Raw genomic sequence first — 24,274 nt, 5'->3', positions numbered from 1 at the left:
TGTTCATCACAGCACTGTTTACAATAGCCAGAATCTGGAAAAAACCCGAGTGCCCGAGAACAGATGACTGGTTAAAAAACCTTTGGTACATCTACACAATAGAATACTATGCAGCAGTTAGAAAAGATGAAGTCATGAAATTTACATACAAGTGGATCAACATGGAAAGTATCATGCTAAGTGAAATGAGTCAGAAAGAGAGGGACAGACATAAAAAGATTGCACTCAACTGTGGAATATAAAGCAACAGGATGGGAGACTAACACCCAAGAATAGTTGAGGTAAGTACCAGGAGGTTTTTTCCTTGGCTGGGAAGCCGGCTGCACATGCTGGGGGAAAAGGCCGCTCAGATAGAGAAGAAAACAGCAAGTAAAGGGGGTCTGGAGGATCCACTCGGGATGGGAGATGCGGGCTGAAAGCAGACTATTGACCAAACACGATGGCCACTCAATACCTCTATTACAAAACACAACACCCAAGAGGAGAGAGAGAGCAAAAGGGAATGCCCTGCCACAGAGGTGGGGTGGGGGGGTGGATGGGGTGGGGGTGGTGGGAGGGATACTGGAATCATTGATGGTGGAGACTGGGCACTGGTGGAGGGATGGGTACTCGATCATTGTACAACTGAAACGCAGGCACAAAAGTTTGTAAGTCTACAACTGTACCTCATGGTGTTTCACTAATAAAAAATTTTTTAAAAATACAAGGTCTGGGGGCTGGAGCGATAGCACAGCGGGTAGGGCATTTGCCTTGCACGCGGCCGACCCGGGTTCTAATCCCAGCGTCCCATATGGTCCCCTGAGCACCGCCAGGGGTAATTCCTGAGTGCAGAGCCAGGAGTAACCCCTGTGTATCGCCAGGTGTGACCCAAAAACCAAAATAAATAAATAAAAATAAAAATACAAGGTCTGACCAAAAATTTAAAATAAATAAATAATAAAAACCTGTGGTGAAGAAGTTAAACCCTTCTGTCCAGTCCTGGGAGATGACAGGCCCCGGGTTGGATTCCTGGTGCCACATCTCTCCTTCCAAGCACTGCTGGGGTGACCTGGCAGTCCCCAGCACCACAGGGTCTGAGCTGCACCAGATCTGCAGACAACAGTGCTGAACTGCCAGCCTGGTGGTCCCCAGGGTCCCCTGAGGGTCACCTAGGAAGCCTCCTGGCCTGCCAATCAAAAGAAAACATGTTCTCATAAATACCTACCCTTGAATTTTCCAGGTTCTTTATTCTTAAGCTTTAGTTGGAATTTACACCCAAATGGGGAACCATCCAAGATACTGTTCAACAGATACACAGATAAAAACTCCAGTCCCTGCCTACAGTGGGAAGTCATTTAGTGATAAGAAGAAAGGAGTCAGTGGCAAAAGATATGGAGGAGGAACCTTAGAATCATATTGCTGAGGGGGAAAAGGTCATCTGGAAAAATCCATGGTCCTATTCCAAACCCATGGAGACAGTTAAAAGCAAATAAACAAACAAACACCTGGTAGTTACAGTGGTTAGGAGGAGGGAGGGAGGAAGAGGCTCACAGGGGCCCCTGAGGGCAGTGAAATTTATTATTTTTTTGGGGGGGTGGGTCACACCTGGTGATATACAGGGGTTACTCCTCCTGGCTCTACACTCAGGAGTTACTCCCGGTGGTGCTCAGGGGACCATATGGGATTCTGGGAATCGAACCTGGGTCGGCTGCATGCAAAGGAAATGCCCTACCCATGTGCTATTGCTTCAGCCCCTATTTTTTTTTTTTGCCTTTTTCAGGGGTCACACTCCATGATGCGCAGGGGTAACTCTTGGCTCTGCACTCAGGAATTACTCCTGGCAGTGCTTGGGGGACCCTATGGGATGCCAGGGATCGAACCTGTGTTGGCCACATGCAAGGCAAAGGCCCTCCCCGCTGTCCTATGGCTTCGGCTCCTGGGTGGCACTTTCAAGTGGAGCAATGTCCTTACACATCTGTCACAGACCATAGGACAGCTAATACAAGAGTGAAACTTACATGGGCTCTGGACTTTGGTACTAGATAATGTGCTGTAACAAATGCATCTTGCTGTGTGAGGTGAAGAACAGCGGGTGAGGTATTTGCCTTGCTGGCAGCCAACCCAGGTTTGATTCCCGGCATCCCATATGGTTGCCTGAGCACAACCAGGAATGATTCCTGAGTGCAGAGCCAGGGAGGAACCCCTGAGCATCACCAGGTGTGGCCCCAAAACAAAACAAAAGAGGTTAATAGGGGAAACAAGGAGCCCGTGGGAACTCCCTGTACTTTCCCATTTATTTTCCTGTGAACCTTCAAGTTTCCTAGAAAAACAACTTTTAAAAGCCCCTTGATATGGGGCCCGAGTGGTGGCACAGCAGGTAGGGCGTTTGCCTTGCAGACAGCCAACCTGGGTTCGATCCCGGCATCCCATAGGGTCCCCTGAGCACTGCCAGAAGTGAGTTCTGAGTGCAGAGCCAGGAAGAACCCCTGAGCATCAGTAAATCCTGAGCATTGCTTTTTGGGTGTTTATTTTTTTTTCTAGTGTTTTCCGTTTTTATTGGGAGGGAGAGGGAAGACACGCAGGGAAAGAGAGGGCTGGAGAAGGTGACCCTTTTGCTTCCTTGTTCTCAAACAGGAAGTACTGTCCTGGGGTCCCGAGTGGCTGGTCCACTGAAGGGAGCCAGGGCCCGGGAACATCCGGATGGTTCCGCTGGACAGAATGTGCGCCAGGATCGGGGAAGGAGGGGGGCATGCAGGTACTTCATCTGTGGACAGCCCTGGCTGAAGGGACCTCAGAATAATGAGTAGGGGGGATAGAGGGGGGAGGAGCTGGCGGTAGGGCCTTATTCTGGGAGAGCCCTGAAGAAGAGAGGGAAGGTCACAACAGAGGTCACTCCAAGGGTCCCAAGGTGCTTCCTCCCCAGGTCAGGCACGAGCAGTACAGGGATGCTGGAGGAAGCCCAGGTGCCATCCCTCAGTTTGTTCTAAAATGCAAGCGAAGCCCAGTCTGACAGACCCACAGAAACCCCACTTGGGCACCTGTCAGGCCAGGAGAACCCCAGAGAGAACTGCAGCCCCCACGCCCGAGGAAGGAGTTGAAGCCCAGGCTCCTGGGTCCCAACAAGCTGGTGGCCCAAATGGCTGCTGGAGCTCAGGGGAGGGGGTGGAGGAGGCCTTTGGGGTGCCTGCAGGGAGCAGAGGGCACCTGGGCACCTTGGGGAGAGAGGCCCCGGCTTCCCAGTGAGAGGCTGCCTAAGAGACAGAGGGACAGGCCAGGAAGAAGGAAGGAAGGAGCAGGGTGCAGCTCAGAGGGCTTCCCAGAGAAGGTGTGAGCCTGGCATCCCTGTCCCAGATGCTGAGAGGCTGCAGGGAGCCTGGGGTGCAGACCAGATTGAAACACCAGCAGCGTGGGCCCTCCATGATGCACGGCGGGGACCTATAAATAAATAAATAAAACTCCGTGACTGGGGTAAGGAAATACACAGAGGTTAAGGCGCAAACTAGGCATGTGCCTTACTCAGATTCAACTCCTGAATCACCGGGTACAGCCCTAGACGGCTCCAGTCACCTCAGGCCTTCACATCGACCCCAGTGGCTGGGCTGGCTGGGAATTGTAGGAAATTGTCTGCTGCACAGACAGGGGAAGGGCTGGAATTGGGGTGGGGTGGGGAATACTGGGGATTTGGGTGGTGGAAAATGTGCACTGGTGAGGGGAGGGGTGTTCGGTGATGGCATGAAGCTCAAACAGGAAAGCTTTGTAACTGTATCTCACAGTGAATCAAAAGAAAAGGGGGAAATAATAATGAAATAAACATTCAGAATAGAATTTTTAAAAGAGTAATGTGGAGTTCATGCCCAATTCAATCAGCTTCATCAAAGACCGAATAAATAGCAGTATTCCGGGGTTGGAGCAATAGCACAGCGGGTAGGGCGTTTGCCTTGCCGGGTTCAATTCCCAGCATCCCATATAGTCCCCCGAGCACTACCAGAAGTAATTCCTGAGTGCAAAGCCAGGAGTAACACCTGAGCATCGCTGGGTCTGACCCAAAAAGCAACAAAACAAAACAAAACAAATAGCAGTACTCCTACATTGTTTAAAAAGAAAAAAAAAGAGTTGTAGGTGAGGACCCAGGATCTCCTGGACACAACACCAGGGGTCTCCCTACCCCCCCACAACAAAGAAACAAAACCCACCATCCAAGAACTAAAGTGACCTGAGCTCGGGCTGGAGAGATAGCACAGCGGGGAGGGCGTTTGCCTTGCATGCGGCTTATCCGGGTTCGATTCCCAGCATCCCATATGGTCCCCTGAGCACCGCCAGGGGTGATTCCTGAGTGCAGAGCCAGGAGTAACCTCTGTGCATTGCCAGGTGTGACCCAAAAAAAGAAAAAAGAAGATAAAGTGACCTGAGTTCTAAGTTGTCTATACCCCACAGATTTCTCTGCCCTGCGGATTCTCCTTCTCAGTGGAGGTGGCGCGGGCAGGCTTAGGAGTGGATGTGGAATGTGAGATCGTGGGAACTGCTGGCCAAGCTAAACGTCCTGAAGCCCGGTCCCCCCTCCACCCACTCTTGCAATCATTCCATAAGCCTGGAGCCGGGTCCGCTCTGAGCTAATTTCACTGTTGGTCGCTGAAGGTGTCACTGGCCACAAGTTACAGTCGGAGGAAGAGAAAGGGCAGGAAATGGGTCTCGGCAATTCCTAGGCTGTGTTAGCACATGGGGTGATTCAGGGGGCTCTGGAGCACGGGGAAGGAAGAACTAACCCAGGCTAGGTTTGATCAGGTAAGACTGCCTGGAGGAGGAGGCATGCAAATCCAGCCTCAGCAGGATGAGTAACGGGCATCAGGTGATGGGGGGAACCTCCCAGGTTTGTTCAAAGCCCGGAAAGCAACTCCCCTATTGGGGCAGACACGGGCAGTCGCCTGTGGAATGGAAATCGCGTGGGTCTGTGTGCTGGGTGTGGGTTGGCAGGACAGGTGGGATGTGTCGCACCTGAGCCCTTGACCCTCCTCCCGGCAGCAGGGGCCTCCGCACACCAGCCAGATCTGGCCGTGCCTGTTCCCTGGAGACTGTGCCCAGGGCGGGTGACGCATCCCGGGGGCAGACTCACCGAGAGAGTCTCTTTTGAACACTCCTTTTGGTGGAAGGAGCGAGCCTATAATTACTGTGGCAGTAATTAGAGGAACTTCCCTCGCCTCTTTCAATAAACATTGCACAAGCTGCGGCCTCTCACCTGCGGGAGCCGGTGGCTGCCAAGCACACCTGACGTCCCTGCTGAGGCCCAGAGGTGCCAGAGACACGCTGGGCAGCGCCAGCCGGGGGCAGAGTGACGGAAAGCCTTTTCCCGAGTGTCCCAGGCTGGGCAGCCTCCGGCCTGCTGCAGACTCAGGTGCAATCCCTCCCAAGCCTTGGCAGGACCCGAGGGGCCTCCACCCTCTGAGCGCCCAGGCCTGCTCCCTGCCCAGTGCTCTTTGGCGTCTTCAGTGGCTGAAACCACAGAAGCAAGAGACACTTGGAGCCTCTCTGGCTCTGACAGAATGTTTTCTGCTCACTTCTGATCCCACACGTCAACACTTTCCTTCTGCCTTTTTTTTTTTTTGTTTCCTCTACCAAATTTTTCTCCTGCAAAGAATGAGCCCTTTAGGGTTGGGAAGATAGGACAGGGGTTAAGGAGTTTGTCTCCTCTGCTTGATCCTGAACACTGCCAGGAGTGAACCCTGAGCACAAGGCCAGGAGTCGACCCTGAACACCATAGGGTGAGGCCCAAGCCTTCCCTCCCCACCCCTGCAAATGAATGTCCCCTTCGCTTCAGGAAGGGTCTAGACTTTTGTTTTTAGCCTCTCCTCCTACTGCAGCTATCCACGAGAAACTTCGCTGGCTTTGCCTTCCCTGACTCACTGGGAACCACCGCCCCAACCCCAGCGTTGCCCAGGGGCTCAGGTTTGGCGCTTGGGCTTCATCCGTGATGCACACACTGCTTTGTTCTCAGCCCTCCAGAGAAGGCGCTTCTGCACCTCCCAAAGCCACTTTGTGCCAAGGGCTTCTGATCTTTCCTGGGGGACTGGGGGGTGGGGGGAACCAAAGCCTCCCATGGTTTCCTAGAGACTCAGAATGCTCAAGGGTGCTACTGGCCTTCTGTAAAAGCTGCCTGACGCTGCTCCAGTAACTAAATGAATGGCAAGAATGTAAGCCGGCTGGTTTCCCCTCTCCCCATGAACGCACGCCATCTGGTAGTACCATTTATGACCGGGCAGCCGTTGGCAGTTTGGAATCTTTCTGGGAGCGGTCAGAGGAGGGGTCCCGGATTTAGTGCTTTTCTTGGGGTCCTGCTCAACCCATTGTCAGACCCTTGATCTTACCTGCTGATTCCTCCCCCAAGGTTCTCAGGGGCAACTTTGGAAGCACGTCCGAGCCTGGCACCTGGCAGCAAGGGGAGGGGGATGGAGGGGCGCTTGCCTCTGAAGGAAAGGTGTGCCTGGCTTTCTCATGGCAGGCTGCCCCCTAGGGAGCTGGCAGGCAGCAGATATATGGGCCCTGGCCAACTGATCCATTTGGAGATAGAGTGGGGTGTGGTGTTGCCCCTAAGCCAGGGAAGGTCCTGGGAAACAGCAGCAGGACTAGATCCTGGCCTGGCGTTGGGCACGCTGCAGGGAGCAGGGATGCACTGGTTTCAGGGCGGGCCCGGGAAGGCTCTGTACCCCCTGGAGTCTCAGGGTGGGGACGGGGAGGGGGAGGGCTGGGCTATTACCCAGACCAACTTGCTGGAGTCATGCTATCCAGCCACCCATTCACCAATGCATATGCACCCCGAGGATGAGTTAGGCCCCTCAAAGTCTGGCCTCTCCGCTTCTTTTGAGTTTCTTTTACAACAGCCCCCAGTGAGCGCGAGCGGGTATGCACGGCGCAGGCGAGCACACATACACACATCATCCCACGCACTGGTCTAACTATAAACCCACATCGTTGGATTCTCTCCTCCTGCCATTCTCTCTTCCTAGAACACCTTTTCTCTCGGTAAACCTCTGTTGGAGAGCTGGACCCGCTCCCCCAGTGTCTTAGGGCTCAGCACGTCCCTTTCCATCTCCAGGTTCACTGTCGTGTTTTGGTCCATCGCTGTCCCTTACTGGGGGGTTGGCGGGGGGGTCGACCAGTGACCCAGGGGCTCAGGTCTCTGTGCTCTTGCATACCCAGCTCTTTCTCACTTTTCCGGTGCCAGCTCCTGTGTTAGCCCAGCAAGGCCCCCTTTGCCGCTATACGTCAACCCATTACCTTGTGCTATCTAAAAAAAAAAAAAAAAAAATCCAAACACAAAACAGCGTTTAATTCCTTCTTTTGCATGGTCTGTCTTTTCCCTCTAGAACTTGGAGGCGGCAGAGACCCAGCTGAATGAACTGATCCCCAGCGAGCACCCAGCAATCTGTTGATTGCTTAAGTGAAGCCAAGGACGGGGGTCCTCAACGTGGCTCCGGGCGGGGGGCGGGGGCCTGACACTGAGCGCCGACGCAGGGAAGGCCGGCCGCGGGGAACAGCCGGCTGACAGGCTGACGGGCAGCCTGGCTGTTGACAGACCCTGGACAGGTGAATGACGGCCAACGGGCGGCGCCCGGGGCTCGGCGAGGGCCCCCCCCCTCCGGAGCAGCGTCGCGAGCCAGGCGGCAACGCCTCGAACCGTCGCCCCGACGCCTCGGCGGCCGGGCCCGGCGCGGGGGGCGGGGCGCGCGCGTCACGTGAGCGTGTTTTGGGCACGTGACGGCGCGGGGCCCCGCCTCCCTGTGGCCTCCCGCGGGCGCCTGGGAGCCGAGCGGCCTCGCTTCCGCGCCGAGCGCCCCCCTCAGCCGCCGCCGCCGCCGCTGCCGCCGCCGGCCATGTCCCTCGGCCGCCGCCGCCGCCGCCCGAGCGCGGCGCTCCCGCGGCCCAGCGCGCCCTGAGCGCGGGGCCCGTCGCCGCGCGCCGCCCGCCGCCCGCCCGCCCCGGGGCCCCCTTGTTCTCCCGTCCGCGCCGCCGCCGCCATGTTGGGTTTCGAGCCGCAGCGGAGCCGCCGCCGCCGCCGCGGCTGAGGGAGGCCGAGAGCGGAGCCCGCGCCGCGCCGCGCCGGGCGCCCGGGGCCGCCGCCGCCGCCTTCCCGGCCGGCCCCGCGAGCGAGCGAGCGAGCGAGCGCCGGGCCCCGCCGCGCCGAGCCGAGCCGCCGGCGCCTGAGGCGGCCGCCGCGCGTCAGCCAGCGCCATGGCGGAGCAGACCTACTCGTGGTGAGTCGGGCCGGGGGCCGGGGCCGGGGCCGGGGGCCGGGGCGGGGGCCGGGGCCGGGGCGGGGGCCGGGCGGGCGGGCGGGCGGGGGCGCGCGCCGGGAGCCGCGAGGGCCGGGCCCGCCGCCTTCCGGAAGGGACGTCGTCGGGGAGCCCGGGGCCGCGGCAGCCGCTTTGTGGCCGCGGGGCGCGGGGCCGGGGGGCGCGGGGCCGTCGGACCGGGGCGGGCCCGACCCGACGCGTCGCGGGGAGGCGCCGCTTCAAGTTCCCGAGGAGCGTGTCCGTGAGGAGGGGGCGCGAACTCCGGCGCCGCCGCTGGAGCGGGGACCGGGGGCTTGGGGCCGAGGGGTGTGTGCGTGCGTGCGTCTGCGCGTGTGTGTGTGTGTGTGTGTGCACGCGCGTGCGTGCGTGTGTGTGGAGGCCTCGCCCCCGTGCGTGTGTGCGGGCGGGCCGGGCTGCACGGGGGATCCTCGGCAGGCGGAGTGGACCGGGCGCGGGGCGGGCGCGGGGGCCGGGCCGGGCCGGGCCGGGCCGGGGAGGGGAGAGAGCGCTGCAGTGGGGGCGCTGCGCCGCCGGGGCGAGGTGGGCTGGGGCCGCCTTGCCCTTCCCTTCCTGGACCCGAGCCCGAGAAGCGTGCGTGCAGAGAGTTGGGTGCGACGGACCCGGGGGGCCTGGCGAGGCGGGCCGGCCCCCCCCCGCCCCGCGCCCCTCGGCCCCCCGGCGGCGTTGGCGTTGGCGGCTGCACCAGGTGTCACCCCCGGGCTTCCCGTCCTGTCTCCCACCCACCGCGTCGCCGGCGGCGCTCGGGACCGACTTGCAGAACTCTTGAGGGGCACAGCGGCTAGGTTGCTCCGGGGAAGCCGCCCCGAAGTCACGGGGGAGCGCGTGGAACTTGGGTGCAGAGTGGTTCTAGGTAGGCGGTGTCGCCGGGGGTGGGGGGTGATCTTGTGGCGCGGAGGCTTTGTAACGCGTTGTGTCTTCACGTAGGGCAAAGAGGATTGGTGATGGAAGAGAATTCAGAAGGGACCTTCGGTGGTGTGTGTTCTGTGCCAGAAGAAGATAACAGAGAGTGAAAGAGAGTCGCGCTAAAAGAAGAATTAAAGTCTTGGTGGACCAGTTATGGCTGCGTATGGTGTTGTTGTTGTTGTTGTTGTTGTTGTTGCTGTTGTTGCTTTTTAAAGACGTGTAGTTTGACAGGGCGGAGCCCTTAGGACCAGGTGCCGTGGAACACGAGCTAGAAACCGGTGGTTCTGGACAGCGAGGAGTGGAAAGTGCAGGTGCCCCCGGGTGCGTTGTGGGAAACACCCACTTGCGCTTACCCCGTGGCCCGTCGAGAGTTTGTGGCAGTCTTGCTGTTTTCACTCCATTCCTGGGGACCTGGGTGGTGGAAAGATTTGACAGTGGCCCAGGAATGACGGGCTTGACCATGCGCCACCTCTTTGTGCTGTTGAATGCCTCCGCAGTTACGGGGGAGGAGACTCGTCGTCTGAAGTTTTACGCTTTACAAGATTCATTCTGCAAAATTATTCCCTTCAGTCTCAGGCTTCCTCTAATTGCTTTACAGGCAGGGAAGCTCTTTGAAATCGGGATGCTTAAGGCCCCTTGCCTTGATCCTGTTTTGAGATGGAGAAAGTGCTTTCTACGGTCTTGAGAGGGTTGGGAAACTGATGGCTTCCTAGCTCTTCCTGAGCCCGCTGAGCACTGGTATAAGATGAGAACTATCTGTGGAGCCTTTAATTTACACTCAGTTGTCACATCCCTGAGTTAGGTGGTCTTTGATAGGAGGAGGATACTAGCTTAGGAGACCAAGTGATAATGTTCTATAAGATAGTTTACTTGTGATGTTTTATTTTCTTTGACATGAGTTCTCATTGTTTCCAGTGAAATGCAAATGTGAAAAAAAAGATAGTCTATAAGTATATGTAAATTAAATTTTGTGTTATCTGTAATTTTTAATATGTGTCCCTGTTCCTTCAGAGTTAAATCATTTCAAAAAGAGATCTGCAGTTTATTTGTATGTGGCCTTTAGGGAAATAAATTTTATGGAGATTAATGTGGCAGTATAGTTTTGTCTGAGGATGAAGTTAGTAAAAAACATAGAAGCATATAAAAAAGGCTAATTTTAGAATTTTCATGTAAGATGTAAATTTTTTTTTTTGCATGAATGGTTTCTTTTTTATTTATTTTGAATAACAGATACACAGTTACAGAGTTGTTCATGATTGGGTCTCAGTCATATAATGTTCCAACACCTGTCCCTTCCCTACTGTACATTTCCTACCATTGTGAGGGGAAGACATGTAAATTCTAAAACAAGAACTTTATTAAGTATTGGACATGAGTTGGTCATTGTTGAAGCTTAGTGATGTGTACGTAGAGGCTCAGTATTCTGTATTTTCTTGTGTTTAAACTTTTTCATAATAAACACTGAAACAAAACCCCAACAAAACTTACACATACATTTTTGTTGTTTCTTTCGTTTCTTGTACTAGTTTACTTACCAGAAATTTTTGTCAGTACCACCCCTCCCCACCCCCCACCCCTGCTGGGGTTCAGATCAATTTCTACCTGTGAGGTATTTTCTCACATACACACATCTCTGCCTTCCAAGTAAAAAACTATGCCCTTTATGTTTATACTAACAGGTCTGTCTGCATCACTCCTTCCCGTGCGAATACCAAGTCTCCACTAGATTGTAAACTAATTTGAACACTAGTTCATTAACCTTTGTCTTCCCATGCTGCCTTGCAAGTTGTCTTGCCCATAATTCTGCTTAGTAAATATTGAATAATTGTATCTTGTGTGGATTTGCAGGGTGGATTATTTGTTGAAAGGACATCAGCTGTAAGGAGAAGCTTCAGATAGGAATGTTTATAATTTGTGTATGTGTGAATGAGGTTTGTATATGTACACTTATAAACTTATTCCCAGGTGAACCAGTGTTGTTAAAAATGAGAAATGCTGTCTTTTTAATAAAGTTTAAGTAAAGCTCTTGACAAAGAAATTAAAACAACAGGTAGTAACACCACAGTCCTTATAATGTTTTAACCACGAGATTCTGTCTATATAATTTTTTTACTTACAAACGCTAAGAAAGTAAAAGAATGCATGTGAAAACAAATTGAAGATGCAAACTAGGCTTTTATTAACTTGAGAAAAACACCTTGCTTAATGTATATTTATGAGCAGTAGTTTCACTGTGGCATCTATAAGAAACAAATTTGTTTGTTTTGTTTTGTCTTTGGGCCACACCTGGTGATACTCAGGGGTTTACTCCTGAGTCTGGCTCTGTACTCAGGAATCACTCCTGGCGGTGATCAGGGCACCATGTGGGAACCCAGGGATTGAACCTCAGTTGGCTGCGTGCAAGGCAGCCGCTTTGCCCACTGTCCTATCTTTCAGCTTCCCAACCCCTTCATTTTTTGTTTTTTAAAGAGAGGTCACCCTGCTGAGCTGGGGTAGGGACTGGATAGGAGCCCTCCTGACCGTGCTCAGCTCTGCAGTACAGTCTTGGGCCTGGCACACTGTTCAGCACAGGGAGCCATGAGGTGCCTGGAATTGAACTCAGGGCCATCAAGCATACTTGTTTTTGATAGGAGTTAGTGAAGTAGTAGATATACTTTCACTCACACCTTTATAAAATTTATATTAGGGTTAATGTTGGGGTAAAGGAAGTTAGTCTCGTGTGAATTTCTTTAGGATGAATTCACCATATCATTAATTGTATTTTCTACATGCTTGCAGCATTATAAAGCTAAGTAAGGAAACAGCCTCAAAGAATGAACTTGCTTAAGGTTTATGGTAAAAAGGTTCATAATTGACGGATTCTTGATAGTCTTAATTTTTAATGTATCTTAAAAATGAATATTTTTTAAAAGGTGGAATAAAGTACAGCATTTCCTACATTTTTGCATATTTTAATCATGCATTTTTTTTTTGGCAAAAAAGTGTTTGGTTCCACAAATCTATATTATTCACTGATTAATGACATGCATAATGAAAAGATAATACCATGGCTCAGAATACTTTTACTTTTTCTATTTTTGGCCATAGCCAGCAATGCTCAGAGGTAACTCCTGGATGTACACTCAGGGATCACTTCTGATGGTGCTTGGGAGACCATATATATGGCTTGCTGGGGATCGGACCTGGGCCAACCTTGTGCAAAACAAGTGCTGAACCCACTGTACTATCACTGCGGCCCATCAAAAGTGCTTTTAAATACATTTGAAGTTTTAGGTTTTTGTCCTTTTTGTTGATTTATTACTGGCTTACATTATAGAATTCAAGGGTATAGCTTAACAACCTGTGGGTCAGTGAATCCCAATGTATATGGTATTCACTGACCCGTCACCATATTTAGTACCACCCCATTACCAAAAAGACCTTTTTGGCCTTTCCTTCCACGCACACACCCTTCCCTCTGGGAGTCATGCCATCATTTTCTCCTAGTCTCGGTCTTTTTGTTTTGACAAAACTCTTGACATCAAAACTATTTTTATTTTCAGAGTTACTCCTTTTTCTGTTTTGTTTTTGCTTTTTGGGTCTTAAATGGCGGTGCTCAGGGATTATTCCTGGCTCTGCACTCAGGAATTACTCCTGGCAGTGCTCAGGGGACCATATTGGATGTTGGGGATCAAACTGTTGGCCACGTGCAAGGCAAATGGCCCTCCCCGCTGTACTATCACTCCGTCTCCAGAGTTACTGCTCTTAATAGCCAAGTCTTTTTAGAGGATATAGAAGGTATGAGGGTGTGAGCCACACCTGGGATCATATGCGGTGCCAGGGATTGATTCCTGGTCAGCTGTGTGCCAGACAAGTGCCTTACCTGCTACACTCTCTCTCAGCCCAAGCCGTACCTTCTTTCCTTGAGTTCCCTATTAGCCTTTGTCCTGGGTTCCCTCCGTTCTTCATGAACCATGAGCTGTTCTTCTAAATGACCTTTTAACATACCAAGTCATAACATGTCAGTTCTCTGCTTTAGATTTCTCAGAGATGTTTGTGGCCTCAGAGTCGAATCTAAATACCATAGGTCAGTTCTGTTTTTGTTTTGTTTTGGGGTTTTGGGCCCCACTTGGCAATGCTCAGGGGTTATTGCTGCCTCTGCACTGAGGAATCCCCTGGCGGTGCTCGGGATACCAGGGACGAACATGGGTCAGCCCGCTGTACTATTACTCCACCCCGTGAGATCAGTTCTTCATAGTCTGGTCATGTGTGTCTTTCTGAGGTATAGACAGTTAACAAACCTAGAGAGTTACACAAGGGAAAATTCTTATTTGTGCACTTTGTCCAGTCAGTGCCTGGGATAGAGTAGGTGGTTGGAAGATATTTCCAGAACAAATGAAAAATGAATGAAGGTGTTTCTCCTGGGTCCCTACCTTAAAATTAAAGGATTGCATTAGATTGAGGTGATAAACTGCCCTGATAGTGGACATTACTTTATCTGGTCTTTGCATCTGTAGGGCTGAAATGAGAACGAAAAATAAAGCAGATCTCCAACTCAAATACAAGTCACTTCTGCTTTGCAATTTCTGTTGTGTGCCATTGTGTTCACTATGCTCACATCTGATTATATATTGTTTTCAATTTTCTTTTTTTAAAGAGAAACTCACTGAAAATGTGTCTAGCATTTGCTCATTCAGGCGTGCTCAGGGGCCTCCACCCAGTTGGGCTAGCTTGAGTTGAGATCAGCCAACCATGAGGGAGAGTGCAGTAGAGATGAAAGAATGGCAGCGCAGAAGTTGAGCCTTGGGAAACCTGCAGTTAAGGGGGGAAGAGGAGTCAAAGAAGCTCCATCAGAGGTAGGACAATTAGTTAAGTGCAGTGTTGGTGAAAGAAAAGGCACAGAGGAATTTGAGGGGCAGGAGTGTGAGAAACTCCAAGGGTTCAAAGAGAATGAAAAAACCCAGACTATTGAATTTGCAAAGGAAGTCACTATTGAAAGGACACTAATAAAGATCAGAGTAGTGAGGATGAAAGCCAAATTAGGGATGGGTAATGAAGATATAAAACTCTTTTGGGTACTGGCCATTTGTTTGAGGGAGGAGATGTGAAAGAGGATGGCTGATGGCATGGCACTCATAGGGGTCTTTTGTTTTTTGTCTTTGCTTTTCAATAAGGGAGATAATTGTATTCAAAGGCACGGAGGAGAAATTGATCTTGGAAAGGTTTTTTCACTGTAGAATTTTAGAAGAGTTTTTTTTTGTTTTGTTTTTGTTTTTTTTTAATCATTGATTTCAGGTAGGAGTTGGGAGAACTGAATAGAAGATGAATGCTTGGTATTTGTATAGTTAGTCCTGGGGGGGGGTGTGTCATTTTACATTGTTCAGATTGTATGTTCTAGTGTTTTTATTTAATTGTCTATAGAATAAGGTCCAACTTTGTCTGGCTTTCAGAAGTTATGCTTCTACTTTTTAAAAAATATGTAAACCAATTTGGGTTATTCAGTTTCCCTTTTTATTTAGTTGGCTTGTATACCTGGTCAGTCTTTCTTCCAGATCTTTGAATATGTAAGTCTTTCGAGGCCAGTGGAAGTGTCCTCCCCTCCTTGCAGGCCTTCTGTGTTAGCCCAGAAGAAATTGTCTTCTGATTCATCTGACCCTGTCACATGGCAGTGCTTACTGAATGTATTTATGTGACTATCTTCTTACCTTGTCTATGAGATCGCTCATAGACAAGCGATCAAAGTCATTCATTCACTTCATAGAACAAGGACCTACATGTAGTAGGTGCTCCAATTTTTATCATATTTTTACTTATTTATTTTTTGTTTAGTTGGGGTCCTACCTGGCAGTGCTGAAGGCTACTCCTAGCTTTGTGCTGATGGGGGTGGGAAATCACTCCTGGTGATGCTTGGGGACCACACACTGTAGAGGGCATGGCGGGGGCAGAGAACCCAGGCCTCCAGCATGCAAGTGTGCTCAGCCTGCTGCGATCCCTCTTCCCATATATATGTTTTTTTGGAGTATTTTAGAGGCAAAATATACTCATTTCTCTATTTTAGACTAGGATGTTGTCATACACAATGATAGGACACAGAAGAAAGGAGAGACTACTTTAGATCACAGCATCTCACTATTTTTTTTGTTTTTGTTTTTGGGTCACACCCGGCGATGCACAGGGGTTACTCCTGGCTCTTCACTCAGGAATTACCCCTGGCGGTGCTCAGGGGACCATATGGGATGCTGGGATTAGAACCCGGGTCGGCCTCGTGCAAGGCAAACGCCCTACCCGCTGTGCTATCGCTCCAGCCCCTCACTATTCTTTTTTAAAAAAGTATTTGATTGGGGGCCGGAGCGATAGCACAGCGGGTAGGGCGTTTGCCTTGCACGGGGCCGACCCGGGTTCAATCCCCGGCATCCCATATGGTCCGCCAAGCACCGCCAGGAGTAATTCCTGAGTGCAAAGCCAGGAGTAACCCCTGAGCATCGCTGGGTGTGACCCAAAAAGCAAAAAAAAAAAAAAAAGTATTTGATTTGGGGGACACACCTGGCAGTGTGCACTCCTAGCTCTGCACTCAGTGATCACTCCTGGCGGTGTTCAGGGATCATACATGATGCTGATGATTGAACCCTGATTTGCCTACATGGCAAAGCCAAGCGCCCTACTGTCTGAGATGATGACCCTCATCTCACTGTCTTTTGAGGAGTATAAAACAGTAAAAGTGTTACTGTTAACATTGGGTCAAGTGTTGGGACCAGATTAGTTTGATGTCCTAATAATATCTGTACTGCACCTAGAGAAAGTGGCTCAGACCAGGCACTGAACATTGAAGGGAAACATTTTCAAAGGACCACCAGTCCTTGGATCATCTTTCTGTGTATCTTGTGTATCTCAAATCTTCGTGGAAACTGACTTTTTAATCACTCCAACATTTTCTTTCTCTTTTGCTCTACTATTTCAGAAATTCTTGTTCTTTGTATTTAAGCTTTTGTTTGAAAGGCTAATTTTTAAAAATAGAGACACTTGTTTTGCGGTCATATTTCCTTTGGTTTGTTTTTAAAGACTTTTCCCTTTTAACTCATTTCTTGTTTAATAATTATTCAAAAAGCACTGTAGAACTGTCATCCCCGTTGTGCATTGAATCGCTTGAGAGGGCACTAGTAATGTCTCCATTGTGAGACTTGTTACTGTTTTTTGCATGTAGTATACACCATGGGGAACTTGCCAGGCTCTGCCGTGTGGGCGGGATACTCTGGTAGCTTGCCAGGCTCTCCAACAGAGACAGGAATCGAACCTGGGTTGGCCGTGTGCAAGGCAAACACCTCCTACCCGCCATGCTATCGCTCCAGTCCATTCAAAAAGGGCAATTTAAAAAACACTATCTGGAGTGATAGCACAGAAGGTAGGGCATTTGCCTTGCAAGCAGCCAACCTGGGTTTGATTCCCAGTATCTCACATGGTCCCCTGAGCACCGCCAGGAGTAATTCCTGAGTGCAGAGCCAGGAGTAACCCTATGCATTGCTGGATGAGACCCAAAATAAACAGGAAGGAAGGAAGGAAGGAAGGAAGGAAGGAAGGAAGGAAGGAAGGAAGGAAGGAAGGAAGGAAGGAAGGAAGGAAGGAAGGAAGGAAGGAAGGAAGGAAGGAAGGAAGGAAGGAAGGAAGGAAGGAAGGAAGGAAGGAAGGAAGGAAGGAAGGAAGGAAGGAAGGAAAACACTCTTGGTCGTGTGTGTGCATATTTAATATTTTAGTTCAATTCCTCTGTCTTGGCTCAATTAAATAGCTCTGTTATTTGGAATAGGGGTAGAAGTTGGGGGGATTAGAACTTTATGCATGCTGTACAGCGGTGAAAGAGACCAACGGACCTAAACGTGATGTATGAGAATGATGTGCTCAGGTAGTGATGCTCTGAAAGCCGTGACTAGAGGTTATCAACCAACTTAGAAAAGGGTGGCTAACATAGTGTAGAAGCACTGGAGATGTGTGAAGTGATCTGATTGGACAGTAGTAGCAAAGGTGAAGATTTGCAATGCCTGCGAACATCTGTAAGCCTCAGTAAGGAGGCCAAATGGAAAAGAGAGTCAGACAGGACGGAATAAATGAACCAAACCAGAATCATTAGGTAGCAAAGGTGCAAATAACCCCCAACTCTGGAAATCCAGCTCTGTGCTTCAGTTTAGAGGATAACAGGAAGATAATGACTCAACGTTTGGTGATAGGGCAAATGTTGGGCTTCTCAGCTTACTCTTTTTGGGAGTCACAGCTGGAATCTTGGTAACTTTTTTTGGGGGGGGGATTTGGGGACCCCACACATGGCATGCTCAGGTCTTACTTCTGACTCTTTGCTCAGGGATAATTAACTCTTGGTGAGCTCAGGGGTCCCTATGGGATGCCAGGGATTGAACCTGTGTATGTCCCATGCAAGGCACACAAACACCTTTGTCACTGTGCTCTCTCTCTAGCCCCTTAGTAACATTGAATCTCACCCAAAAGTCAGTAAGCCCTCTGAGCTGTATAATTCTTTGTGGTTTTGTGGTGCTAGGGAGCAAACCTAGAGCCTCATGCATGCAAAGCAAGTGCTCTGCCACTGAACGGCATCCCTGACCCAAAGTGATTTTGGCTTTGTGTGTGCGCATGTGTGTGTGTTTGTGTGTGTGCATAAAACATATATATATGTACATTTTTTTGGTGAAGCATGGAAGTTTGAATGGAAACTTATTCAGAAAAATGTGAGAGAGGAGAAAGGGAGAAGTGTCATGCTTGAGGGAGAACACAGGTTTCTCTGGTGTGGAAAGAAGCTTGCTGAGAGTGATAGAGACAAGTATCTCTCTTAAACGTGTGTCAGGGGAGAGCACAGGCTTGAAGAGCGAGCCCTGAGTGCTTAAAGTTGACTTTAAATAGACATATTAAATAGACATTCACCACCTATTCATTGCCATTTTTGTTCCTAAATAGCCCTTCTTTGTGTTTCTTTGATTACACTGCACTTGCTCACTTGTTCATTTCCTTATGAAATTTTGAGCAAGTGTGTTATGTGTTTTCGTATCTTTATCCTTAGTAGGTTGGCATTAAAATGAGGGTCACTTGAATTAATTTAAAAATTAAATTAGTCAAAAATTTAAAAGTGAAATTGACTTAAGTTTTGCATGAATATGCATAGTATCTTAAATTGCTATGAGCCTTCAGTTTAAACTTTAAGGGACAAGCATCAAATACCATTTGAGATACATAGGTGATTTAATGCTGAGTAAATGAAACTATTATTCAAAGCGTCAGACTGGACCTCCCTGGGTCATCATTTCATTTTTGTTTGGGGTCCACACCCACTGGCACTTAGGACAACTCCTGGCAGTGCTTGGGGCACCATTATGGTGCAGAGGATCAAACCAGTATCAACTATATGCAAGGCAAACACCTTAACCCCTGTACTGTTTCTCCCGCCCCCCCCCCAATTTAATTTTTGCTTCTTCTTATATAAGAAAATTGGTTACAGGATAGCTGTTGCTATGGTAGTTAAAATAAACTGAACAGTAAATTATCCAAAAAATTGCAGTTAAATATCTCAGGCTCTGTAGGTCAGCTACAATGACTTTGCTTCTTCACATCTATTTGTAAGTCAGCTGGGTGGCTCTTCATGTATGTTAGTTTTGGCTTGAGCTTGTGTGGGCTGTAAGATGGATTGGAGAGGAGAGGAGTTGAAGGGGTGTAATTCTCAGCAGGGCCCAAGAAGGAAGAAGAAATCTACCAGACAAGTTGAGGTTCAAGGTCAGAACCAATATACTGCCACTTCTGTTTTATCTTTACACCAGTGCAGATCTTTTGGAGCTACAGAACAAACCTTGCCCCCTTTAGTAGGAGGAGCTGCAAAATCATGTAGCTGATAAGTAGATTGGAGAAATGGGAGGAACTGGGTCAGGAATGTAATCAGCCGCAGTTGAAGTTTCTGACACGTTGTCTTATGGCCAGTTACCACATTTAGGATGTCATAAAACAGAATGAAAACAAAGAATGTCATATAGTCAGATTTCATCAAGGACCCTTTCTGTAGCTCTGGTTTTCATGCCATACTGGGATCAAACCCATGTCTCATATGTACAAGGCATATTGCCTTGTAACTGAGCTACACGTATCCTACCCATATTTCTTGTTTTTTAAAACATCTCTTTTGAGATACAATTCACATGGCCTATATTCATTCATTTAAAGTTTACAGTCCTGGGGTTGAAAAGAGAGTACAGCGGGGAGCTTGTTTGCCTTGCATGTAGCCAACTTGGTTTTAATCCCAAGCATCCCATATTGTCCTACAAGGAGTAAGCCTTGAGCATAGCTGGGTGTGGCCTAAAATCAGAACAAACAAAAATGTTCACTCCTGTGTGTGCGTAGGTGGGGCTTGTTTCATTTGGGACCAGATCTGGCAGCTTGAGACTTGGTCCTGGCCCCGTGCTTAGGGTGCTTGGGAGACCATATGTGGTATGAGAGGTTGAACTTGGGTTTGTCATGCAAGGCAGGTATCTCTGGACTTGTGGAATTGTTAACCACAACTTGAGAAAAAAAATTTATCCCCAAAGAAGCTACCCATTTGTTGTTACTCCCTTCTCAGCCCCTGACAGCCGCTAGTATACTTTTAATTTCTATGCATTTGCCAGTTTATTATCAGTGGAATAATTGTGTGTTTTACTACGTTCATTTAGCACAGGCTCTTGAAGGTTTATTCCGTGGTTGCATGTATTAGTGCTACACTCCTTTTCTTTTGTTAATATTCTATTATACGTGCATACTATATAATTTTACTTATCCAACTTTAGTTAATTCTACTTTTGGGCTACTACAAATAATTCTGCTATGAACATATTTGTGTAGGGACAGGAGCAATAGTACAGGAGGTAGGTGTTTTTGCCTTGCATGCGGCTGATCTGGCTTCGATTCCCGGCATCCCTTATGTCCCTCGAGCACCTCCAGGAAATTCCTGTGTACAGAACTAGGAGTAACCTTTGAACATCGCTGGGTGAGAGCCAAAAGGCAAAAAACAAAAACAAACAAAAAAAAACCCCACAAAGTTTTGTGGAAATATAGGGTTTCATTTCCTTGGGTAAATACTTGGGAGTGGAACTGCTGGGTCATAAGGTTTCTTTAATCCTTAACATTTTGAGGAACTGCCAAGCTGTTTCTCAAATGGCTGTTTCATTTTGAGACTTAGAATTTCTCCATGTCCTCATCAACATTTATCATTGCTCATCTTATTTTATTTTTTCATATCCTTTTTATTAAGGCCATCCCAAAACTTGGGGGTTTTGTTTTGGTTATGGCTCCCCACCTCACTCAGGGATCCTTGGGAGTGCCTGTGGGGTTTAACCAGGGTCATCTGCATATGAGGCTTTAACCCTTGTACCATCTGCTCCTCAGGTGGTTTTTCTTTATTGTAAAGAGAGATTAGCGGAAGGAAATAAGAATTCTCTCTTCACTTAACGATGTACTAGATTCTCTAGTTCTCAACAGATGAAATCTGTTGGAACTGATATCGTATACAGCTTTTTTTTTTCTTTTCTTTTTGGGTCACACCCAGCAGTGTTTAGGGGTTACTCCTGGCTCTGCACTCAGGAATTACTCCTGGTGGTGCTGGGGGGACCATATGGGATGCTGGGATCAAACCCGGGTCAGCCGTGTGCAAGGCAAAAGAACTACCCGCTGTACTATCACTCCAGCCCCAGTGTATACAGCTTTTTGTAATTGTTTAAGATGAGCATTCTTCTATCTTTTTTCCTACTCAGACTGACCCATGTCCCGCATGCCAGTCCACGGACTGGCAGTTCTAACCAAGGCACTAGAGCAGTGGTTTTCAACTGACCAGCAGTTGAAGAGGGCTGCTGTAGACAGTCAGGGCATACTCAGTCTGGTCTGTATCTTTAGGTGTTCCTTGTGCTATTTGACCATGTAGCTCACTTGATTAGAATCTAGTTGTAGATTTGATTTCTGTGATTTATAAGTGACTTTATGTCTGTCAGAGTGGCAGTATAGTAATTAAAGCATAATAATAAACAGGATTCTCTTCTAGGAACTTAAGGTATTGTTAGAGACTGGGGCAGATGCCAGCAACTGTAATTAAGGCTATTTGAGAAAGGACATTTCAGAGTAGCCCTTGTCTTTGATTATTGAATTTTGTAGACGTCTCAGTCAGTTCTTTGATAACTGGAGAAGTAAATTTGGCTATAATGCTTTACTCGTAGCTTACATTTTCTAATTGGCCTGTGTTGGGGTTTTGATTACTTTATGACTTTGAAGATTTCTAATTCTTTTGATGTTTTTTCATTAGCATGTTCTTTTTGGTTTTTGTCTTGTTTTTGAGGTCATTTTGTGTTGTGCTCTGAACTTACTCCTGACTGTGTGCTCAGCAGTTACTCCTCGTGGTGCTTGGGGGCCCATATTCAGTGCCAGGCATTGAAGTGGCATCGACTGTATGCAAGGCCTTAACCCCGGTCCTATCTCTCTAATCCCAGCATCTTAATTGTTGAAATATGCTTAAAGACTTTATTGTCTTTTTATGGGGAGAGGTGTAGTAGGGTGGAAATCTTCCAGGCAATTCTCAGGGTTCCCTAGGGCCAGTCCAGAGATACTCAGCTTGGCCAGACATTTCAGTGCTGTGACCCAAAAGGCGTGGGTCCTCTAGGGCATCTTGGGAGTTGTTCCAGGGTCATGGGGTGCCAAGAACTAAACTTGCGTTCTTGTGCATACAAGGTATCCAGCTCCGTGGTCCCTAAACTCTCTTTGGCCTGACAAATGCTGTCTTTTAGCTGTGAGTTTGAAATGCTTTGAAGTACAATAAAACATTAATATATAAGGTCTCACCTTTCACAGCTGAGTGCACAATATGTAGTAACTGTAGTTGGTCCAGTAGGGGCTGAATGGAAATCTTATCCCTTGTCCTGTGGCTAAATAATTCCACTCATTTTTGGTAAAACACAATTTAGGCCTGTTCTAATATCAAAAAACGGTATTTAAGTGATGTGAAGTCAGTTATAATACTTGTTTATCCTATTTTGTGTCCCTTTATTTCAGAAATATATATGTCTGATTATTGGGTATTGTTTGAGATTCTGGTGGAAATTATAGATAATCCTAATTATATATGCCTTGTTGCTTAACCAAAAAAAAATAAAAAAGGTCATACCATGGTTCTAAGAGTATTGGATAAAGGATTGTGAAAGTTTGTAGGTGTTTAATTGGTGCAGCTTTGAGATATTCAGATAAACACAAAAAGAAAACAAACCATAATCCTGTCCACAAAATCTACCATTAAGTTTATTACATCTTGAAGGCCTTTAAAAATATGCTTGGGATAGTTGCTTTTGTTTTATTTTTAATTATAAAAAGCAAGTTTATTGCTGAAACGGGAAATCCTGCGTAATAAAGAATTATTGTTACAAATACCTAAAAGTTACTGAAAAAATTAATGTTAACATTTCTTATTACCTATTTGGGAAATATATATATATATATTTATTTATTTATTTTTTTGCTTTTTTGGGTCACACCTGGTGATGCTCAGGGGTTACTCCTGGCTCTGCACTCAGGCATCACTCCTGGTGGTGCTCAGGGGACCCTATGGGATGCCGGGGATTAAACCCTGGTTGGCCGCATGCAAGGCAAACGCCCTTCCCGATGTACCATCGTTCCAGCCCCTCCTCATGCTATAATTTTATTTTTATTCTATACATCTATAGAAGGTTATATGTTTTGTGTAATGTAGGTTAGGAAGCAAACACTTGTGAGCCTCATAATAAACACTCAGAAACCAACTGAAGAACATCGGGATTACCATTGTCTATGAAACTCCTTGGTCACTCTTACTTACACTTTTGTGTTCCTTTTCCCACTTGGCTGTCATAAATCTGTATATCTCCCTGCCCCCACCCCCCACCCCCCAGTAGGGACTACACCTAGTGATGCTGGGAGTGTGGGGGTTGGGATGACCAGCCCATGATGCTGTTCTGATTGGATTTAGCACAGTGCTGAGGCCATGGGACTCACGTGACTGAGTACATGCATTGCTAGGTCATATGGTAGTTCCAGTTTTTGAGGAACAGTCATATTTAGAAAGATAGCATATTATACTCACATGAGATGCCAGATCTTGTTTTTTTTACTCAGTATATCTCAGCCCCCATTAATTTCTTTTTGTTTTGTCCTCTTGTAATTCCATTGAGATTTGAGTCAGTCTGCAGGAGTTTTGGGGTATGGCCACCTTCCCAGACAAATTAAAAATAAATAGGAATGTCAAATTCAGGAATCAAAATTCAAGGAGAAAGGAAACATGGGAATAATAATCACCTTCTGGTCTCAGGAAGACAAATTGCTGTTTTGTAGAAAGCTTATCAGGCTATCTATATATAATTTATCCTTATATCAGCCCTTGAGGAGTTGGTATTATTTCTCCCATTTTACAATTAAAAAACTTACTACTCACCCAAGATTATATAGTTAGTGAGTGGCAGAGTTAAAATTTGAACAAAGTATTTTTGGCTCCAAGTCCAGGGCTTGTTGCCATTAATGTTTCTCTGAGAATAAAGGAACCTTTAATCATGTAAGTTTGAGAAGAGTTGTATTTTAAATTTCTCTCTTGGAAATTCATAAGTTGAATGAGTATGTTAAGAACTCCGAAAAGTCGCGCAATGAAAAAGAAACCCGTTTTGTTTTGTTTTCAGTGTGAAAAGGTACTCACTTGCTCAGGGAAGAATTTGCTTGGCATCTTCAACAATACTGGGAACAGTTTTCCACTAGAACTATTTTAGGATGTGCCACTCACAGTTGGGTTCATTTTTTGGTTTCAAGTCTGGAGAAGAGCTAAGGATAGGAAATTGAATTCCAAGTTTGTGAAGAAAAGCAGCAGCCCTATAGGCTGGGGATTCAATTCTCTAACACAAATGAAGTGGGACTTTGGTAAATAAGCGTCAGCTTATATTTTGGAGTTTACAGTGAGATAACTAAAAAAGCCAGGTGCTTTTCCAGAGGGAATTGTGTGCAGCTACACGTTTGTGTGAATACATAACAAGTACTAAACTCTAGCGTGATATGATGATAAAAATTATACCAGTAGAAGAATTTAGGATATTAAA

At 47.8% G+C, this 24,274-nt stretch overlaps 1 protein-coding gene across 3 annotated transcripts in view; it reads left to right on the top strand.

The window, feature by feature from the left end:
- The first annotated feature begins 7,940 nt into the window (after positions 1 to 7,940).
- The window catches only part of SPPL3 (signal peptide peptidase like 3), an 89,422-nt gene continuing 73,088 nt past the window's right edge, over positions 7,941 to 24,274 (top strand). Inside the window, exon 1 of one of the 3 annotated variants that reach the window (XM_055147173.1) lies at positions 7,941 to 8,225. In XM_055147173.1, coding sequence (XP_055003148.1) covers positions 8,203 to 8,225 — 23 coding nt within the window. In that variant the 5' untranslated portion in view covers positions 7,941 to 8,202. Of the gene's footprint in view, positions 8,226 to 9,326; positions 9,350 to 24,274 lie in introns of those variants that run through there. The other 2 variants (XM_055147174.1, XM_055147175.1) reach the window with 2 other exon arrangements.

The sequence above is a fragment of the Sorex araneus genome, chromosome 9 (assembly GCF_027595985.1).
Source record: "Sorex araneus isolate mSorAra2 chromosome 9, mSorAra2.pri, whole genome shotgun sequence".
In the NCBI taxonomy this organism is placed as follows: Eukaryota; Metazoa; Chordata; class Mammalia; order Eulipotyphla; family Soricidae; genus Sorex; species Sorex araneus.
Note: the sequence above shows the minus strand (reverse complement) of the source record. Positions and strands in the feature narration are given on the sequence as shown.